Below are 21826 nucleotides of genomic sequence, written 5' to 3'. Positions count from 1 at the left end.
ATAAATCACAATAATCTTTGTGCTTTGTTACTTTTGATATGAAGCAAAGTCTCCGATTTCAAATGACGTCCATCTTATTATGAGATTCAAAAAATAAATACCGTTTTGGCGCCGTTTCATGTGGCGAGACAGATCGCTTTAGCGCCTCAGTTAAAGAGAAGAGGCAGCGCATGTGAACATCCTCTCCTCCGCTTTAATACCGTTTACAGCGTGAAATAAACATGAATGAACATCTGAAGGTATGTTACAATATACAGTATAACTTACCGAAATCCGTACCATGTCTCGTGTAATCGTCAGTTTTTCAACCTCGGAAAGACGCCAATAAAACAGCTTGTAAACAATGTCAAGTAACGTCACATTTACTTCAGAAAAACATATTCAGTGACCATAAACTCATTAGTCAGCTAGAAAAGTGACTCTAGAAAGCAGCATTCTGATAAATATAGCTATGCACCGTTACATATTCATTATCATTTTTAATGTTCTTCAATATTTAATGCATGTTTGAATAAATCAGTTATGATTTAAATGTCTATATAAAAAAAAATGAATTGGAGTCGAAATATGATTATGTAATTCTAAACTTTATTTATAATAAAAACATCATTGAGTGTAATTTAAGTGTTTGTGTAAATAAGTTAATTTCAACCTTCAATATTATTATAGTACTACCAGCTGACTTGCATGTGTAGTTTACAGCATTAGTTGAGGGATTTTTTTTCCTCTAGAAAATTTGCCATGTACTGTAACTGAAATACTACATCCAAAATAATCGATATCGAATCGAAATCATAATCGAATTGAATCGAAAGCAAGTGAATAGTAATCAAATCGAATCGTGAAAATTGTGTCAATACCCAGCCCTAATAATCACGGACATTATACTTCCATATATAGTGGGAATAGTGGAATGGATTTGTTTTGGGAGAAATATTTACATGCCCAAATGTAAATGGAATGTGCATTCACAATCAGACAACAATCGTATTCCAAAGAAAAATGTTTGCATTTGTTCTCTTTTATTATAATGTAGTAACTCGTTCCTCCAGCCTTCAAGCCATCTTACTTTTCAACCCCTCCCCTCTAACCATGTTTTATTTTCTTTATTATATTGACAATGTCTAAGGCCTCATTTTGAACTAAAGTACCTGATACCACCATGGTTTTTAGTAGGGATGCACCAATATCACAATTTCCAGAACGAGGCCGATACCGATACTTTTTTATGTTTGGTACTCGGCGATATCGATCCCTGTATTGTCACTGCATTTGTAATGTTTAAATATATTAGGTAGATGAACCAAAAGAATACGAATTAACCAATATATATTTCCTTCAGTTATTTTCATGCTTAATTATGCCTGTTAAAACATTGTACAAGCTTCTGTCACTTTCACTGTTCATTTCATTGCTCTATCATATTTTATCTTTCATTTAAAAGCACAGCGCATATTTAGTGAGTGATTTCTTTAACATTAAAAACACAGCGGCAGGTTTATTAAGCTGCTGTCCCTTTAAAGGATTAGTTCACTTTCAAATGAAAATTACCCCAAGCTTTACTCACCCTCAAACCCTTTCTTCTTTCTGATGAACAAAATTGGAGAAATATTAATGAATATCCTGACGCATCCAAGCTTTATAATGGCAGTGAACACGTGTCACGAGTATGAGCTGAAGAAAGTGCCTCCATCCACATCCATCCATCATAAACGTACTCCACACGGCTCCAGGAGGGTCAATAAAGGCCTTCTGAAGCGAAGCGATGTGTTTGTGTAAAAAACATCTATATTTAACAAGTTATGAATTAAAATATCTAGCATCCACCAGACCACTTTCAATATTCAACTTACGAAGAAAGTGTAAAACTCTCGCAGTTCAAAAAGCTTACGCTACATCCTACGCCTTCCCTATTCAACTTACAGAAAAAGTGTAACTGACACGATGCCAGTTTCTTCGTAACATTATTATTAAAGGCGGTCTAGTGGAAGCTATATATTTTACTTCATAACTTGTTAAATATGGATATGTTTTTTACACAAACGCATCGCTGCACTTCAGAAGGCCTTTATTAACCCCCCGGAGCCGTGTGGAGTACATTTATGATGGATGGATGTAGATGGAAGCACTTTCTTCAGCTCATACTCATGAACCCTGTTCACTGCCATTATAAAGCTTGAATGCATCAGGACTTTTTATTAATATTTCGCTCATTATGTTCATCAGAAAGAAGGAAGTCATATAGACCTAGGATGGCTTGAGGGTGAGTAAAGCTTGGGCTAATTTTCATTTGAAAGTGAACTAATCCTTTAAGACCAAATGCATGAATCCATACTGTTAAAAATGTGTTTTATTTTTGTTTTTGTTCACTTAACTAACTATGTTTAACTCATTTGATTAGCAAGAAATTAAAATAAAAAAGTTAATTCAATTGCATGCAATTAACATACATGAGTACTACAAACTCAAAACATTGATAGTTCTGCTTACTTAAAATTGGGAACATCATAACTCAAAAAAATTATGTAATTACCACAAATTTTTTGAGTTAGCCTAACTTATTTAGGTTTACAGTGTAGTTTTTACATAATTTTGTGTGAATTTGTCAGTTCAAGCGTAAGAAGACATGAAAGAGAATTCAATGCAGTATTCAAACGCTGTCTAAACGCAGCTTTCTAGGAGCATGCTTCGGATTTTGCACACAGTAAACTTCTTGTCCTGTAAACGTCCTGTAATAATGTAGGGAATATACATCGTTATACATAAATCACGCAACAGTTCAAGTTTTTACTTACAATAGGATTTAGTTTTAAAACAAATTACACGTGTGCTGAGTGAACGATCACCAATCAAGAGCATGCAGCAGAAGTGTGCGCTCTCTCTTTTTACCGTCAGTTAACATTAGTAATATGTGTTTTGTTTTACATTACTTGCTATTGACATATCCGACCGAACTACATACTTTCCAGCGATGGCTGTGAAAAAGGGATGTGCGCTTGACAAGCTCATGCATTTAATGAGTATGAGTACACAAGTGCAGTATTGGGCCTGATACCGATACTGGTATTGGTACATCCCTAGTTATAACACATGGTGCCATGTTTTTTTTTTGACATTTACTCTGGACATAATTTGGAGAATCCATGTACACTGAACCACTGAATAAATTGCACTACCCTGGTATTGCTATCTGACACCATTAGAATTTAATTTATGGCTACAGTACTTGTTTGTAAGGTTATTTTTCAGCCAGATACACAATGCATTGAATAGACATAGAAAAGTTTCTGTAGACCCCTGACTCTTCACTAGTGTGAAAACACTCTTTCAGATGCCTTCAAATGCTAATTTTGTTGACATATTTAAAAAATAAATAAATAATCAAAGCCTTCAATGGTTGTGAGGCTGCACCATAGAAGCTTCTGACAGATATTTAGTTAATAAGCCATTTCATTTGACACAAATTGTGAGGGTATGTCAAAATTCATTATAATCGCTTCCACAGTACAATGAAAACTTTGATTAAACAAACCCCATAACCTAGACAGGAAGGCACCGTTTGCTTGCACGCTGCCAGAATGACACCCGCGAGCGGATTCTTCTGAGCAGAAAGCCTTGAGGAGGGGAGCAAGGCCTGGTGACAGCTGTCTGGAGACACGAGGGCTTTGTTTACCCAGTTGTGAATATGCATTGCCACTCGAGTGGGTGTACACAAGGATAAAGCAGTGATTGAGTACAACCAGACAGAACAGGAAGAGAGACGCACACTCGGTAATCTGTACTCCTGTCAGGCACAGCACTGTGAAACTTCTACAAAAGTCCAATCAAATCAGGATTACAGGTATCCTTGCTGTGAAGATACGTACAAGAGGCTAATACTAATACTAGCCTAAAATGTTTATTGAAAAAAAAGTACAACTCACTGTAAACCACTACATTTGGTCATTCAGCCACAATAACTGACCTCTTTTCATCTATACGAAAGAGAAAAACTCCATAAATAGAAAGCTCTTTACAAGCACTATTTTTCCATGCTGCCAAAACAATGCAGGAGCCCAGTAGCCTTCCAGCACAACAGAAGAGACACGCTTGACCATGAGTGTTTTCAAAGAGAGAGATGATGGGGAAGGTGGAATGGTGAATAAAAAATAAAGCAAGAGAGAGAGACTAGAGCTCTTAAGGACTTGCCTTCAGATAGAAAAGCTTTCAATTATTGATGGATTCAAAATGTCAGAACACACAAGAGGACCTAAAGATAAAATGCAGTGGAAGTGGCCACCAACTGAATTCACTGACTGAGTTTCCGCAAATAAGAATATTCCAATGTTAATAGGAGTTTGGTCATATTCTAAATACATTTTGCTCAGCAATAATCCCATTAGGAAAACATTCCGATTGCAAAAAAATCTGAATAAAACGTCCAACGTATGCCTGTATTAATCAGAATTTTGTGGAATATTCATTTATATCTGTGTGTGACCAACCAAAAGTAATGGTGGATGCTATGAAATATGGGAAAGTCAAGATATCTTATGCTTATCAAGTTTACGTACAGTAAAAACAATAATACTGTGACATTTTATTATAATTTAACATAACTTCTATTTTAATATATTTTAAAATGTATATTACTTCTATGATCAAAACTGAATTTTCAGCATCATTCCTCCAGTCTTCAGTGTCACATAATCCTTCAGAAATCACTAATATTTCTGCTCAAGACAAATTTTTCATTATGTTGAAAACAATTTTTGGGGAAACCGCGATAAAAAAAAAAAAAAAAAAAATCCGGATTATTAGATACGTAGAAAGTTCAAAAGAACAGCATTTATTTGAAATATAAAATCTTCTTTTGTAAAATTAGAAATTGTTGTCACTTTTGATCAATTTACAATAATTATTAGTGAATTACCATGCTAAATAACTAAAAATATATTATTAAAATGGCAAAAGGTAAAAGCCAGAAAATGAATGTGTAAATCTTATTTTAGAAAAGGATGGATTATCTTAATTTCTTTATCAGGGAATCAGGGAAAGTCAAAGTGTAAAATCATAAAGTTAACAGAGCAGTGAGGAAAAAGCGATCGCTCGCTGTTGAGTGGCACTGTTGTTAATTGGCCGTTACATGTTCCACATGTCGCCATGCAGACGGCGGGGGATGCTGTGCTGTTTAACACAGACAGGATCGATGAAGAGAGCAGATGAGATTGAAGAATTAAGTGGCAGTGAGGAGTGAGATGACTGGGCCAGTGGAGAGGGAGGAGCGGTCATACTGGGTCCATCCCCAGGGAGGAAAACCATGTCTCTGCAGTCATGTGTGTCCTTCCCCTCCCCCTTTACTGGGATGCTTGGATCTCCCTTATGTGGGACTATCCCATCCACTTCATCAGGGTTGGTTGCCTCACACAGAACTGCACAACACCGCCATCTACTGGCAGAGGCAGAATGCCTTTCTCTCTGGCTCAAAGGTGTGGCCACTGTTCTTTATGCATAGAGATGCTGGAAAACCTTCATCTAAGCAACATTTTTAAGCATATTAATTAAAAAGAAGGCTGTTACTAACAGCATGCAGTCCAATCAAGTCCAATCAGTATAATCAAACACAGCTGGACTCAAATGAAGGTGTAGAACCATCTCAAGGATGATCAGAAGAAATGGACAGCACCTGAGTTAAATATATGAGTGTCACAGCAAAGGGTCTGAATACTTAGGATCATGTGATATTTCAGTTTTTCTTTTTTTAATAAATCTGCAAAAATGTCAACAATTCTGTGTTTTTCTGTCAATATAGGGTGCTGTGTGTACATTAATGAGGAAAAAAAAAAGAACTTAAATGATTTTAGCAAATGGCTGCAATATAACAAAGAGTGAAACATTTAAGGGGGTCTGAATACTTTCCGTACCCACTGTATCATGCCCTTTTTTTTTTTTTTTTTTTTTACAAACCAACATTATTCAGACACCTTGAACATTTCATTCATTAATATAGTTTATTCGCTATAGTTTACAAAAATTGGTTATAAAATATGACAAGATCTCAGAGTTAAACTGTGTCAGAAAAAATAATCTTAATTATGTCAGACAACACTTAAGCAAAACATGGTCAGGTCAAAAGGTCTGAATAATTTTTGGATCCAAATTTTGATCAATTTTATTGGTAGTCCACTGTATATTTTTGTGTATAATATGTCACAGTTTACTTTATTTTGCTATCCTCACTTACATAAATGAACTACAATGTCCTTCACCCTCTAGTGAAGACATATCAAAAATATAAAAACATTTTGGTTTGACTGTAAGTCTCAGGTGTCCACAGAAAGTGTCTGTGAAGGTTCAGCTCAAATACCCCACAGATTATTTATTATACCATGTTGTAAATGCCCATTTTTGAGTGGAAACAAAAACATGCTGTTTTCGTGCATGTATCTTTAAATGCAAATGAGCTGCTGCTCCACGCCCCGCTTTCCAGAAGAGGGCGGAGCCTTTACAGCTCGTGCCTCGAGTACTAGCAAAACATCTATTTGGTTTTGATTATCTCTATCGTGGTCACGCTCACTTGACATTGTAGTTCTTCATCATCATGAAAGTTTATTATGTGCCTGCGTTTTAAAGCCAGAACAGTGTTAACTTCTGATATATGGTTTTCTGAGCACACACACCCAAAGCACACGTACAGAAAGATGATTGTCAGACAGCACGTCCTGTGAGTATTAAACTAAGTTCTCTTTCATGTCTTATTGCACTTAAAACACACAAGATTATTTCAAAAACACACAAAGTTCACATAAACACAGTCAGTTATGTCTGTGAATGTAAACAGCAGTGAAATAAAGCACGTGTATATTAGATTTGTATATTAAAATGAAAGCAGCGTAATATACAGTATCTACTTCTATATGCTGTTAATGTGAATCAAAAAATAAAATAAAAGCAGAAAATCACTCACTGCTCTTGACTGAATTACTTTTGTAGCTTTAATAAGGATACATTTACTTGAATGCTGCTGTTAAATGCTCTGGTGAGGAGATAAACATGGCAGATTGTGAACAGCTCACTGAGGGCGGGGTCTATGCGAATAGGACAAAGTACGTCAGCAGTCATGGGCGGGGCCTAAGCATTTGTGATGTCACAAAAGTTACAATCTGCAACATATGATTTATGGGGATTAATAAAAAGGAGTAGGTGGTTGGGTGGTTGTGTATACACACTGCCGACACACATTTATGTTCAAACACCAGGTAAAAGTGAATTTTGCATAATAGGTCCCCTTTAATATCTCGAATTTATGTCATAATTATGATTTTGTAATAATTTTGACTTTTTTGTCATAGTTAAAGGGTTATTCACCCAAAAATGAAAATTCTGTCATTAATTACTCACCCTCAAGTCGTTCCATACCCGTAAGATGTCAGAACACAAATTAAGATATTTTTGATAAAATCCGATGGCTCAGTGAGGCCTCCATTGACAGCAAAATAATTAACACTTTCAGATGCCCAGAAAGCTACTAAAGACATATTCAAAACAGTTAAAAAAACCAAAATAACGACTTTATTCAAAAATAGATGGGCGATTTCTAGTGATGGGCGATTTCAAAACACTGCTTCATGAAGCTTCGAAGCTTCGAATCAGTGGTTCAGAGCGTGTATCAAACTGCCAAAGTCACGCCCCCCAGTGGTGAACCATTGAAATTTCGAAACACTTACGACGTAACGAAGCCTCGTTTACTGAAATCACGTGACTTTGGCAGTTTGATACACGCTCCGAACCACTGATTTTTAAACAAAAGATTCGTAAACATTCAAAGCTTCATGAAGCAGTGTTTTGAAATCGTCATCACTAGATATTATTGAATATGAGTAATTAATGACAGAATTTTTCCAAATTACCAAAGCATGATTTTTTTCTTATGTTGAGGAAATGGGCTTCCAAATCAATCTCATGTTTAAATAACTTAAAGTTTTGCTTACAGACAATATATATATCATTAAGGCAAAATGTCTACAGTTCTGCAGTATATACTATCACAACGCCAGCCCTAGTGCTCATGTTTTAGATCGGTAATTTGAGACTTTCCATTTCAATTAGCATGCTGCCTAACGGCACAGTTACACCGACAGCAATTAAATCTCTGAAGGTCGACACTCGCTGTACTGTTGTTTGCGATCATTCATTTTTACACAATTGCTGTATTAAAGTTTATCACAAGGTGAATCATGTCAGCTCCCCATCTGTACTCTCATTGGTGGTTGCTGTATCGTCTCACTGCTAATTTGCATAAAGTCAAACTTTCTGTTTGATGTCAGTAACCTCAGATCAGCAGATCTTATTGAAAATGGTTATTGCTTATGTAGACAGCAGACAGCTTAAAGTGTGAGTTTGTGTTGGAATGTTCCAGAACCTGAGCGGACCAGTTCCTGCTCCATCACCCCACAGCCCAGCACCTCCAACCATTCGCCCTGGAAGCGCACCTCCATCTCGAAGGAGGGATGTGTGAAAGGGAAGTAGCAGTCCACCCAGCGGATCTCCAAATCTGCAAGACAGAAACAGACAGATGGAGGAGAGCTGGACTGAGGAAGTGAGGAGGAAAAAGGTGTGAACATCACAGGATTTCTACCTTCCCCAAAAAGGTGTCGCATGAGGCGCGTGAGTGACTGTTTCAGATCGAACTCCACCAGTTTGACGGCCTCCAGAGTGTGCGCTTCCTGTTTCTGAGGCGTGCGACGGCCACCACTCTCAAACAATGACAGGTCTTCACCATTCTCCACCCTAGCAAACAGCTAATAGAATGAGAAGGGTTGAAAACAAGTGTGCATATTCAACTGCATTCAGAAAGATTACGTTAAGATTTCATCATGACTTCTCTGACACCTGTCTTCAAGCAACCTATTCATTACAGTCTGGATGCTTTAAATAAACAGCTTTTTCTACACAGATAGGCAGGGGGTTCTGGAAGGCAAGGTCTATAGAGGACCTATAGTTTGTAATTTTATAATGTTTAAATATTTTCTTCTATCGTAATTTAACAGTAAGAACCGTAACCTTATCGTAAGAACACTCCACTTTTTTTTGAAAATCATTTTCCAACTCCCCTAGAGTTAAACAGTTGAGTTTTACCGTTTTCGAATCCATTCAGCCCATCTCAGGGTCTGGCGGTACCACTTTTAGCATAGCTTAGCATAGTTCATTGAATCTGATTAGACAGTTAGCATCTCGCTCAAAAATGACCAAAGAGTTTTGATATTATTCCTATTCAAAACTTGACTCTTCTGTAGTCACATCGTGTACTAAGACCGGCGGAAAATGAAAAGTTGTGATTTTCTAGGCCGATATGGCTAGGAACTATACTCTCATTCCTGCGTAATATTCAAGGAACTTTACTGCCGTACCATGGGTGCAGCAGGCGCAATGATATTACGCAGCGTCTCTCACAAATGTCTCCATGGTTGCAAGGCACGCTCCCCGTTCAAGCAGGAGGTCAAAGGCGGTGCGTAATATCAGCTAAAAAGCTGGGAACACACAATGATATTCAAACTCACATTAGACGCTTTTAACATTAAATGAAGCTACCCGATATTATCATTGCCATACTTTGTGTTGTTGTTGTTCCAGCCGCAACGTCGCAGAGAAATAGAAACCGTTTCTAAAATAGAATATTCGCGTGTCGCGGCTGGTTAGGACAAAAATTCAGATTAATATGGAAAAGTATGGCAAGCCAAAATGTTCAGAATTACGCTGTAGATTAATCGCGTTTACAGTCAAACGTCACCAAATACGGCGATGTAAACAATATTTGTGCCGCAAAATAAGCCGTTGTGATTACAAACGCCGTCAATGATGCCGTATTTGCACAACTTTTAAACACTCTCGCTTCTGTTATACTAGGGATGATTTCTCGTTTTGGAAATATTACTTAAAGCTAGTGTTCACTTATTTACTAATGTGAAAAGTATCTGGGTAATAAGTTGAACACATAGAATGGGGTAGGTATTGGTGAATATGAAATCTTAGCAATTACATTAAGATAAAGAGGTGCGATTTTTAATTAATATGTTGTTGGATGAAAATATCCACACAGTTATAGGTTATCTATTGTACATAGGCACTCCTTTGGCTAAAATGATCCGTGCTGAATTGGTCTTGTCTGACTCAGTTTACCACTGACTGAGTGAAAACCATTCAAACCTACTGGCTGTGGAAATCAAGGGGAGTGACTCATTATACTATAAGCAAAATGCTGTAAAATACGCGCGCTCTGTGCAACCAAAACAGCGTTTTTTTTACAGCGTCATATGGCAAGATGGACGGCGTAAAAACGGCACTTTTGATGCACACTAAAACGCTGTTAAATACGGCATCATTGACGGATTTTCAAGTGTTTTTTTAAGGGCGTTTGTAATCACAACGGCATATTTTGCGGCGCAAATATTGTTTAAAATGCCGTATTTGACGGCGTTTGACTGTAAACGCGATTGATCTATAGCGTAAATCTGAACCTTTTGGCTTGCCATAGAAAAGATACCTTTTATCGCTTGTCGCGGCGTTGCGTTAAGTCGCGTCTGGTTTAAGCGCTCCCTATTCACAGAGTTCGCACAATCGAGAACTTGAAAGTGGAAGTAAAATGCAAGCACGCATTGAAACGCAAATTCAATACCCCACCCTCAGTATTTTGAAAGCGGCTACCTGATGCATATCTCCCAATATGAAAGCTATCTTAGGCTGGGCTTGGGCTGTGTAGCTGTAACCATCTCTCAGCTCTGTATCATACTTGAAGAATAATTTGGTCTCTATTTGATGACTTTGATTATGGTTGCACTTATTGTTTGCACTTAATAAGACTAAGAGAAAACTGTGTCATTAATTTTTATTTATACTGTTTTTATTACTGTGATCAGTTTGTGGAAAGGAATTCAATTAGGAGGATTTCACCATTCTAACCTCATGGTTGGAAAAAAGCCGCACTCCCTCCATCTGGTGGAAGACAGGATAGTGGCTGGAGTCTATCTCATCTCGTCTATAAACGTCTCCAGCCAGCAGGAAGCGATCCAGCCCCGCGCGCACCAGCTCCTTCTGGTGGGCAGAGGTGTGGGCCCGCAGCATGTGTGTGCAGTTCAGGTAGTAATTGTCCCCTTTTTTCCGACTGGGATGGTCTGGAGGAATGAGCAAGCTATCGAAGTTCTGCTCCACTGTCACTACTGGGCTAAGGTTGTCATGTACAGAAAAGAGTGGGTTTCCTGTGCGGCCGATGTAGGAGCGGTAAAAATGGTCTTTGATGCGTTCTTTAATAAGCCACAAGGGATGGTGCCGTCGGTTGTGAAGCTGGCAGCCAACTTTGGACAAGATTTTAGCTGTCACATTGGTCATGTCATCTCGTGGGTAGACATGGCTGAAAACTTCTACTGAGTTTTCACTAATCTGTGGCTGAGGAGTGGAGCCATCCGTCGACAGCCCCCTGCAGGGGTGGAATTTGTAGGACAGGGTGAGGGCACTGGTCCATTGGCAGTCAGCAGAACAGTGATGGACAATGTGTTTGAGGAGAGTCCGGGAACTACTGAATAACCTCATAGTAGCTGTTCCATGAGTCTGTAAGAAAATAGAGAAATACTTTAGTTCTGTGAAGAATTTATTTCACTTCCTGATTCAAACTGAATGATCAGCAATACTAAAAGTGTTGGGAAAGGACTAAACACTGACTTACTGTACTGTCTAGCATGCTAAAACCCTCTCTAATAGATGAATTACAGCAAAGTAATAAAATACTTTGTACAATGCAACATTCGCCGGATTCCAGAGATGCTGTCTTTAACCCTCAGGGGTCTGAGGATTTTTGGGGCCCTGGAGAAGTTTTGACATGCCCTGACATTTGTGCTTTTTTCAGTTGTTCATAAACATATTAATATAAAAAGTGTCATTACACTGTATTCAGCACAAACTAGGCTACAATAATATGTGAGGAACATGTATGTACATGTTTGTGTTATTGAAGGAATAACGTTTATGCGTGGTTATTGAAAAAACAAAAAACTTTAGTCACTGAAATAAAACCAAAAAATAAGATTTCTGGGTATTTGAGGTTGTAGACTAGAGTTTTTGCTTCAAAATGAGGTAAAAATTATGCTGCATGCTTGTTCATATAAAACAATAGAGAGATTTAAATTTTCAAAAACATCTTTGGTCAAGAAACACAGTATGCATGGAGGCGTGAATAATCATGAATAATGGGTGATTCTCACTTGAGATGACAAAAGAATCACATAATAATGACCTGAAATGACTTGCATATTAATGAGGCCTTTCAGTCAGGTAGGCTGTGAAAAAACCCTCTGTGATCATGAATCAAATCTCATCATGGTGTAAATCAAACATACAGAAAAAACAGCAATACTGTGAAATATTATTACAATTTAAAATAATGGTATTCTATTATATTCTTTAAAATATAATGTATTTCTGTGATGCAAAGTGTCTGAACAATTATGTTACCTCTATGGCATTTCATATAGGCTTTTAGCTTAAAAGCATGCACATTTGGAGAAATATTGATGGATTCTCGTATGTTTGTCAATTTTCTATACAGAAGACTAATATTTATTCAGGATTTATTGTCATCACTATGAGCGCTGGATACTGTGTTTACAATTCATACTTGCAGGCGGAGGGCGCTCTGTGCACTTTAGTCCACAAATGCCAATGCTTAAGAAGAATAGGCAATCCAGGAACTAACCAAACTAAGGACAGAGATCAGTAACTATGGCTATTCAAACCACTTTTCAAGACAATAAATATATGATTGAGACCATGAATGCATGTATTGACTCAGAATTTGCGTCTGAATAGCGCTGGCTCCGTGGGCGTGGCCGCATTAGCGGATAATGAGCTGAATCACAGACTTCTGACATGGCTCTCTTTTCATACAGATTACATAAACACAGAATATTTGATTTTGATTTGACTTACACGATTTAAAACCTGACATTGCAACGTTTTTTTAGACATAAGTCTAATTTTTTCGTGATTAGTAAGTTACAGTTCATTTTCTGAGAACTATCAGATTGGAGTTCGTTCAGAGGGAGACGAGAGATCACGCATCATGTTAGTTTTCTTTATTTTACAAAAAGCACAACATTTTGTTGTTACTCTGAGTGTACACAAATAAAAGAAGATATTCCACAGATTAAAATGGTGTATAACTCTTAATTGTATGTGCAACATTGACAGAGTATTTTTTGTCTCTTTCACACTGGTTAGAAAAAAAAAATGCGGTGATCACGGCGCCGTGACCGCCGACCCGAGGGAGTTAAATCATCATGTTTAAAGGTCATTGCACACTGAGTCCGAAATTCGCATGCGAAACTTTCGCACGTTAAAAAATAAATTCGACCTCACGTTATGTCAATCGCATTTGCACACTGCCTCCGAAACTTTCGTCCGTCAAAAAAATATTCGGATCAGGTTCGATTTTCTGCGTTTTTCGCATCCGTGGCACGCATTTTGAGAGACGTTTTGACAATTCAGAGCCACCGTACGCGAATGCAAAAATCCAGAATGCCATCTGACAAGTTGATCCACGTCTTCTACACCACAAAACAGCAGCACTGAATGACTAACAACGTGAGGAATACAATGAGACCGAATATAAAGACAGATTGTGCCAGTAGTAAAGCATCAAACAGAGCCACTGACATTCTGAAGTAAACTTTGAAACGCTCGGATAATCCCGCAGCTCCTTGATGAGGTGAATTCTCCTTTCTCTCTATGCAATCTCGGGATTGAATAGACCCAATATTTCCTCTTTCTTTTTCTCTAGGAGACAACTAATCGTGCTCACTGCTTGAAGACTTCATTTTGTATTGTTTTGCGATTTGTTTTGCGATTTTTTCGCAACGCATTCATTAATACGCATCGGACTCAGTGTGCAAGGTCTCGGTGCGTGACGAATTTTTAGGATTGCGAATACGAAAAAACGCATGTGAAAATTTCGGACTCAGTGTGCAAAGGCCTTAAGAGTTTCTATCGCCAACAAAACACTGGTTCTGTAACACATTCACTAGCTTCAACTAATGTCAAACTTTTAAGTAGAAAATGACCTATTGTTCTGCTAGATAAGACCCTTGTTCCTGATCATGTAGAGTCCTTTGAAGCTGCACTGAAACTGCAATTTGGACCTTCAACCCAATCCTGGAATGTTTTCCTCAAAAACATTCATTTCTTTTCAAATGAAGAAAGAAAGACAAACATCTTGGATGACATGGGGGTGAGTAAATTATCGGGAAATTTTATTTCTGAAATGAACTAATCCTTTAAGAGTGACTGTACGAACTCTGAAGTCATCTGGTGTCTGCTGCTGTAGTTTGTATCGCTCTGGTAATAAACATTGTTGTACGTGCAGTGGAGATTCTCAGGCACACTGGGCTTCTGTCGAGCAGTGTGAGAGTTAGATTACATTACTGGGATGTCAGATGAGTTTGTGCACAAGGGACTTAACCTCAGAAACCCCTTGTGAGATGCACGGTGCCTGTTCTAACTTGCGACATAGGAAGCGAGGCCCTGTGAGAGAGCTGATGGAAATAGCACGTGAGAGCTCAAGCCCTCACAAACAGAGAGACAGAGAAACAGATGCTCATCTCATTGTCTTTGCTGCCAGCACACCACGCATTTAAGCATGCTCTGATATCCATCACACAGCGTGCTAAATCCGGGGTGTCATAATACACTGTGGACGTGATTTATGGGGAGTGTAGTAAACTGAATTAAGGGTGGTCCTGTCCTCATTGCCCCCCCTTTGATTTTATCATTTTGTTTAGTTTTCTCTGTCCCTGACAATCTCTGTCCCCTTTTTATAGTTTGTACCCTTACAATATCGCACTGCTTGTTTACCGTATTCATGTAGCATAGTACTTACATGGTAAAATACATCTACAAAATGTACTCCAAGGCACTTTAAAGAATACCACAGTACAACTATGGCACATGCTATTCCCATGATATATGTCCAAAATAAAACATGGTAATTTAAAGTAATTCAAATAAAAACATACTAAACTAATGACACATGCTATTTCCATTGTACATATTCAAAAAATAAAGTATCATGATATTACCATGTTTTAAGTAATTCTAAGAAAACCACGGCATAACTATGGTACATGCTATTCCTGTGATACATATTCAAAATTAAACATGGTAATATCGCAGTACTTTAAAAGTAATTCAAAGAAAACCATCCTAAAACATGGCTTTATCATGGTTCAACTAAGATATATGTTGAAAGAATCCTGCTATTCCTACGGTACATTTCCAAATACATGGTATTGCCATGATTCCCCAAGAAATTTCAAAGAATACATTACTTACAGAAATGTACCATGGTACTACCATGTTGTTTATTGTACATATCATGGTATTACTATGGTATTTTGGACATATAAAAAGTGGTACTACTATGGTATACTATGGTTTCAAAAGTAGACTGTACAACCACAGGACTTTCATGTAAGGGATATAGCCTATTCACTTACAAAACAGTATTATCATGATTTTTGGACATCTAGTACAATGTTGTTCTTGGAAGTACACTGAAGTACATACACATAAAAGCCAGCAACATGGTATTACCATGGCAGAACATGGTAGTTCACAGAAAAGCATGATACAACTATGCCGCATATTGAAAGAACCATGCAATTTGCTTATTTCACGTCTAAAAAACACTGCATTACCATTGTATTCTAAGGTAATGGTACGTTCAATGAACTGTGCTATTCACATGGAACATATCCAAAAAAAAAAAAAAAAAGGCACAGACATGGAACATTGTCTAAAAAAAAAATCATGGTAGTACCAAAATTATTTTTGGAGTTTTTGCCACTGTCCATTCTAATTGCCATATTTGTGAGTTTTTGTAATGTCATCTGCCATCTTTCTTTCCTTTTTCTTGCCCTTTCCTTGTTCGACCTCTCTATCAATTCATATACGTTCATCCTCTTCCACCCCCTCTCATTTATTCTCCCCATCCCTCTCTCTGTCTCTCTCAGAGAGCATTCAGGTTTGGCTCAGGTGCTGGATGTTCTGAGGACACAGGGCTGTATTTATCCCACACTAACAGTTCTTCATATTTGTTTTGACCAAGCAATATTTTATGAGGGTGAAAGAAAGGACTCATTTTTTCCCCTCTCATCTCATCACTCTTTCTCTCTCGATCTGGAGAACGGCACAAAATAGAGGCATTGTCACTCTGTGAGACTTATGCACTCTCAGAAACACATGCATACTGTCAGGACTAAGAGTGTTATGAGAAGTCACAAGTACAAAGAGAGTGTGTTGTTGCAGTGCGGTGTCATTGCAGTACAGCAGCGTTCAAGATGCTGCTCCAGCTAAGACCTCGTTTTTTTCATCATGATTCAGTGAGAGTATCAGATGAAAATACCAGGTCTGCAAATGCAGGTTACAAAGCAGGTAGGGTAGGGAATTATTCTCTATACGAGTGCGCACTCTTTCTGAACTCTCTGAAACGCCTCCATTGTAGTCTTGAGTTTTCTTCCGGGAATTAACACGTCACAATATTCCTCATTTAAATAATTCCCGCCCAAGGCATATGCAAAATAAAAAGGCGGGGCCTGGCTGACTTAGTAGTGTGTTGAAACTCATGGTTATGGTAAGGATTGGGACATTTCCCAAACACGCTTGAAGTGCTTGACCAATCACAAAACATTGGTCTAGCCAACCAATCAGAGCACACTGTGCTTTGCAGAAGGAGGGGCTTCATAGAGACGGGAACTAAACAGAGCATTACTCACAGGCTGGGAAGAGAAGTGCTAAAACAATGTGTGTTTTTTGAACATTCAAGCATGATATGAAAACAAAATCAAGACTTTGTAAAAGGGCATAATAAGGCCTCTTTAAATGAATAAATTTGTTTTTAAATACCTTTTCAATATTAAATGGAGAAAATAAGATGGCTCATCCATGCTCTTATATCAAATCTCTTCCTACCACACTCACCCAGCCAAGGCTGCTAGACTAGACCACAAATCTACAGGAGTGCCGCCCACTTTGTTTCTAACAAATAAATCTCTGTGCTACTCTACGGGTTTAATATCCCAAAATATATGCTCTCGTCTACTATGGAAGATGCTTCATAAAATTATCCAATTAACATAAGTGAACATTCCTCAAGAAAAATAAATATGTATTACATAAAACGCCCCACACTTAAAGGGCACCTATTATGCTCCTTTTTACAAGATGTCTCTGGTGTCCCCAGAGCATGTATGTGAAGTTTCAGCTCAAAATACCCCACAGATAATTTTTTTTTACAGTTTTTGTGTGTCCCTTTAAATGCAAATTAACTGGTGCTTCAGGCCCCCTTTCAAAAAGAGGGCAGAGCTTCAAGATCTCATTCTCTGGCATACTGGCAACAACAAAACAGGACAATCTTACACACTGAAATTGTAAGGAACTGTCAGTAGCGGTGTTCAGCCTTATATGTTCGAACTGGAGTGGTTGAAAAGACCCTTGTTTGTGAAGCAGTTTGGTGCAAAATGATTGGCGCAAACATATAAGGCTTTATCGATTTTCTTCAGTACATTTCCTTCGAAAATGAAATTTAACCACAATTTCCTCAGTGACTCAGATGGCTGGAGTTTATGGAGACTTTTATGTGCATTGGTACATTCCAAAACACAACACTTGTAACGACTCTTTGGCACAGATATTGTACAACTCAGCTGCTACAGTGAGGATATAGAAATGGTAGACTGAGGGCAGGGCTTCTCCCTACAATAATGTTATCATAGAATCTGAATCAGCTCATTTGAAGAGACTGCTTTTGATTTATGGAGAATTATTTAAAAAAAAAAAAAAAGGAGTGAGCGGATTTTTACCATTATATGCTGATTGTTCTCACACACTGTGGACACACATCTGTGTTCAAACACCTTATAAAATTGAATTTTGCCTAATTGGTCCCTTTTAAGGATGGGCAAGATTTATATCATGATATTCTCACTATTTTGGTCAATCTCACATAGGCTACACATTTGAAAAGTGATTCATCAGCGAGTCATCAGTTCCTGTTATTCCATAAAAACAAACAAAAAAGTTTGTCCTTATTCCAGTTGTAATAACTTTTAACAGTTCTCCTCAAAACACCTGACTCCATTCTGTTACTAAACAGCTGCTTTTGACTATCCAGTTTATTTCTGATGGACACTATTGTTTGTCATTAAATGCAATGCCGCTGTGTATACCATGTAGAGCAGTGACTCTCATAAAGCCTGAGAAATGTAGCGTAAAAAAATAATCAGCAAATGAGTCCCTACTGGTTAAATACACAATTCTCCACAAAAACAGTACTATTTGACAATTATTGACTTAATAAAAGCCAGTAAGCACAGCGCTGCTGACTGGGTCCCATTATATAACTGATGGTCATGTTTTTGGCCTTTTATTTCTAACTGCAGTTTTGCTTTAAAAGCTAAATTCATCCATTTGTGACTTCAGGGTTTGTGCAATGCCTTAGTGAAATGCAAATGTACCAACAACAGCTGCGGGGCAATCATGTTTTATTAGAGCAGAGACGATAATGATGACTGGGGTCTGAGAATTTTCATAATTCATACGAAATCCTGAGTTTGTCCTGATCCACTGATAATGTTGGATATCTAAAGAAGCCCAAATCGCTAATAACCTGTCTGAGTCAGCCCACACACCACTCTTTGCCAAGATGAAGAAGGCAAAAGTGCCACCATCAAGCATTTGTTTGTATTCACAGTGATTACAGATCTTAGTGTGGTGGCTAATTGGAATCATGCGGCATTGCAAAACAACTAAAAAAGTTAGGTTTTCACACAGTACCCTTACTTTAACTTCAAAAGTAAGGCCATAAATGGTGGTAGTGGATACATTTGTCTTTTCAGTTGCTGGTTATTTTAGTTTGAGGTGAGACAGGGAAACATGGATGTAGATCTGGACAACATCAAGCCCTAACTCTTACAGCTACAGTCCAAGGGGTGTGTGAGAAGATGGAAGAGTTTTTTTTTTTACCACAGAAGACAAATGTCTGTATTAATTAGACGTGGAATGTGGGCACAGAGGTTAATGAAGTCAGTATCATATTCTTCTATCTGGTCACATCTGCTGCTCAGTGTGTGCTAAAGAGTCAAAGGTTATTCATCCACCTGCGACAACTCAGCATGCATGCAGCAAGATATACAATATTTACCCTCATCTGAAAGACTTTTCTCAAAAGTTTTAACTTCGCTGCAAAGTCGAGAACTGGAGAACCTTGGCATACTTCAGTCTGAGGAGTTTATGGTTCCTCTGGTGAACTTGAAGTATGGGCATACAGAATGCACTGAAATGAAAAATACTGATTAAAACCAAAAATTTTGGACATACTGGGATGAAAATTAAAAGGAAAAATGTCATTATCAGATTGAATTTAGGCTTTATTCACATATAAACATTGATCAGTGAACATAAACAGAAGCTCATGCCCGTGCTTGCTTGATGCGCGAGAACAAATCTCACTGGTTCTTGCGGAAGCTCAAATGTGCTGTGTAACACGAGAATGAACCTCATTGGTTCTTGCATGTCAAGCAATTGTGCTTGAGCTTCTGTTTAACATAACTTATGTGTGTGTTGATGAATGTTTATACGTGAATAAAAACCCAAATTCAATCTGTTCATTATATAAAGTGCTCAAGTCTCTTCAGAAAATTTGGACTAAACCACTCAATTCATATGGATTTAGTTTTATGATATCTCTATGGAATTTTTTAAGCATCAAAGTGGTAGTTGCGTAGACTGTCAATGGAGGGACAGAAATCTAAAATTCAAAATTATATATGTGAACTATGCTACACAATGTGAATTGCAAAAATAATTGAAAACTGCTTTTGCAATAACGAATGTTCAAAAATGAAAATGGCATTTTATTTTAGATTTTTTTGGTGGCTGAAATGTTAATGCATCCCTTATGTATTTCTGGATGTTTTGCTGATATTTTGTAGACTAAATGAAATACAACGTTAGCACTGCTTAGCTGCAATGCTCAGATGATGTCACTGTTATGCTGCCAAACAAGCCAGTGTAAAGTGGCATAGACACAAAAACAGTTAGACAGAGCTGAACAGAACAGAACTACTAGACGCAGATTGCTCCTCAAGATGTGTTTTTAGCACCTAGATTCACCAGAGATTCCTGGTCACAGAGACTTTTTTTTTTTTTTTTTCTAAGCTATTCTATACAAAACAAAACAAAAACTCTCCTCTACCATTAAAACTGTTTTATACCAAACCAAACAAAAAACTATTCTCCACCATTAGGCTATAACTTTTATACAAAACCATAACTTTTTATACCAGAAACAAAAAAAGAAAACAAAAACTCTTTTATACCAAACAAAACACAACAAAGCACACATCCACCATTATAACTCTTTTATACTAAACAAAACAAAGCTAAACTAAACAAAACTGTCCTCTACCATTATAACTCCTTTATACCAAACAAAACAAAACAAAACAAAAACAAAACTCTTATCCACCATTAAAAGTCTTTTATACCAAAACCAAACAAACCAAAAACAAACAAACAAATATCTTCTCCACCATTATAACTCTTTTATACCAAAAACTAAAAAGGAAAATTTTAAACACAACTAAACACTCATTCACCATTATAACTATTTTATACCAAACCAAAAAAAAAAAAAAACTCCACCATTATAACTTTTATACCAAACAAAACACTCATCCACCATTATAAACTTGTTATAACAAAACAAAGCAAAACATTACTCATTTTTATAATTACAAAAATTTTTATACCAAACAAAACTAAAACAAAAAACTCTCCTCCACCATTATAACTTTTATACTAAACAAAACACTCATGCACCATTAAAACTCTTTTATACCAGAACCAAACAAACAAACAAACAAAAAAACAAACAAATATCTTCTCCGCCATTATAACTATTTTATACCAAACCAAACCAAACAAAATCTCACCTGCACCATTATAACTATTTTATACTAAACAAAACAAAGCTAAACTAAACTAAACAAAACTGTCCTCCACCAACTTTTATATCAAACAAAACAAAACTAAACTCTCATCCACCATTATAAATATGTTATACTAAAAACTAAAAAGGGAAACAAAACTCTACCAAACAAAACTAACACTCATCCACCATTATAACTCTTTTATATCCAAAAAAAAAAACAAAAAAAACAGACAGAGTTCAAGAATGCATCCCATGTGTTAAATTATCCATGTAAACTTAATGACACGGGTCAATAAATAAATTAGCGACTAACATAATGACACTTATGGAATTCTTTTAAGTACATGTCCTGCACCTTCACCGGTCCATTTTAAAAATGTGTCATTATTTGCAAGACTGTCGTGAACGACTCCATTGCCACTCAATAGACTTGGATTGGGTGTCTTTAAATATGTGTATCGCGATGTTAATCTGGATCTGGATCAACATGAAACTGCATTGTGAAATTGTGGGACAGAATAGAACTCAATTTAAGGATCTAAACAACTTAATTTAACTTCCTTTTTTAACGACCTCTGAAGAAATCTAAAATCAAACACAATGCACTTGGTAAAATACCATAGCTGACCCTGTTTGTCTCATTGCTCAACTTCTTTTTAAACATCAAAAATCCAAATGCCACTGAGAGCTTTACGGTTTCAGGAACATGACAGGGATATATTGGAGATAAACTAAAGTCATAGCTGAAGATGCACAGTTCTGTAACTTCTGTGTGAAGCAGCCTGTATATTTAGAGAGGTGGAATTGTCTCTA

General features: G+C 37.2%; 1 protein-coding gene across 4 annotated transcripts in view; it reads right to left on the bottom strand.

The window, feature by feature from the left end:
- fars2 (phenylalanyl-tRNA synthetase 2, mitochondrial) overlaps positions 1–21826 on the bottom strand; it is a 181481-nt gene that overhangs the window by 111042 nt on the left and 48613 nt on the right. For 2 of the 4 annotated variants that reach the window (XM_067378406.1, XM_067378409.1), the window contains exons 1-4: positions 19223–19374; positions 10939–11583; positions 8618–8780; positions 8402–8533 (exon numbers count right to left, since the gene is read on the bottom strand). In XM_067378406.1, coding sequence (XP_067234507.1) covers positions 8402–8533; positions 8618–8780; positions 10939–11583; positions 19223–19228 — 946 coding nt within the window. In that variant the 5' untranslated portion in view covers positions 19229–19374. Of the gene's footprint in view, positions 1–8401; positions 8534–8617; positions 8781–10938; positions 11584–19222; positions 19375–21826 lie in introns of those variants that run through there. The other 2 variants (XM_067378407.1, XM_067378408.1) reach the window with 1 other exon arrangement.

Source organism: Chanodichthys erythropterus, chromosome 23 (assembly GCF_024489055.1).
Source record: "Chanodichthys erythropterus isolate Z2021 chromosome 23, ASM2448905v1, whole genome shotgun sequence".
NCBI classification, from domain to species: domain Eukaryota; kingdom Metazoa; phylum Chordata; class Actinopteri; order Cypriniformes; family Xenocyprididae; genus Chanodichthys; species Chanodichthys erythropterus.
Note: the sequence above shows the minus strand (reverse complement) of the source record. Positions and strands in the feature narration are given on the sequence as shown.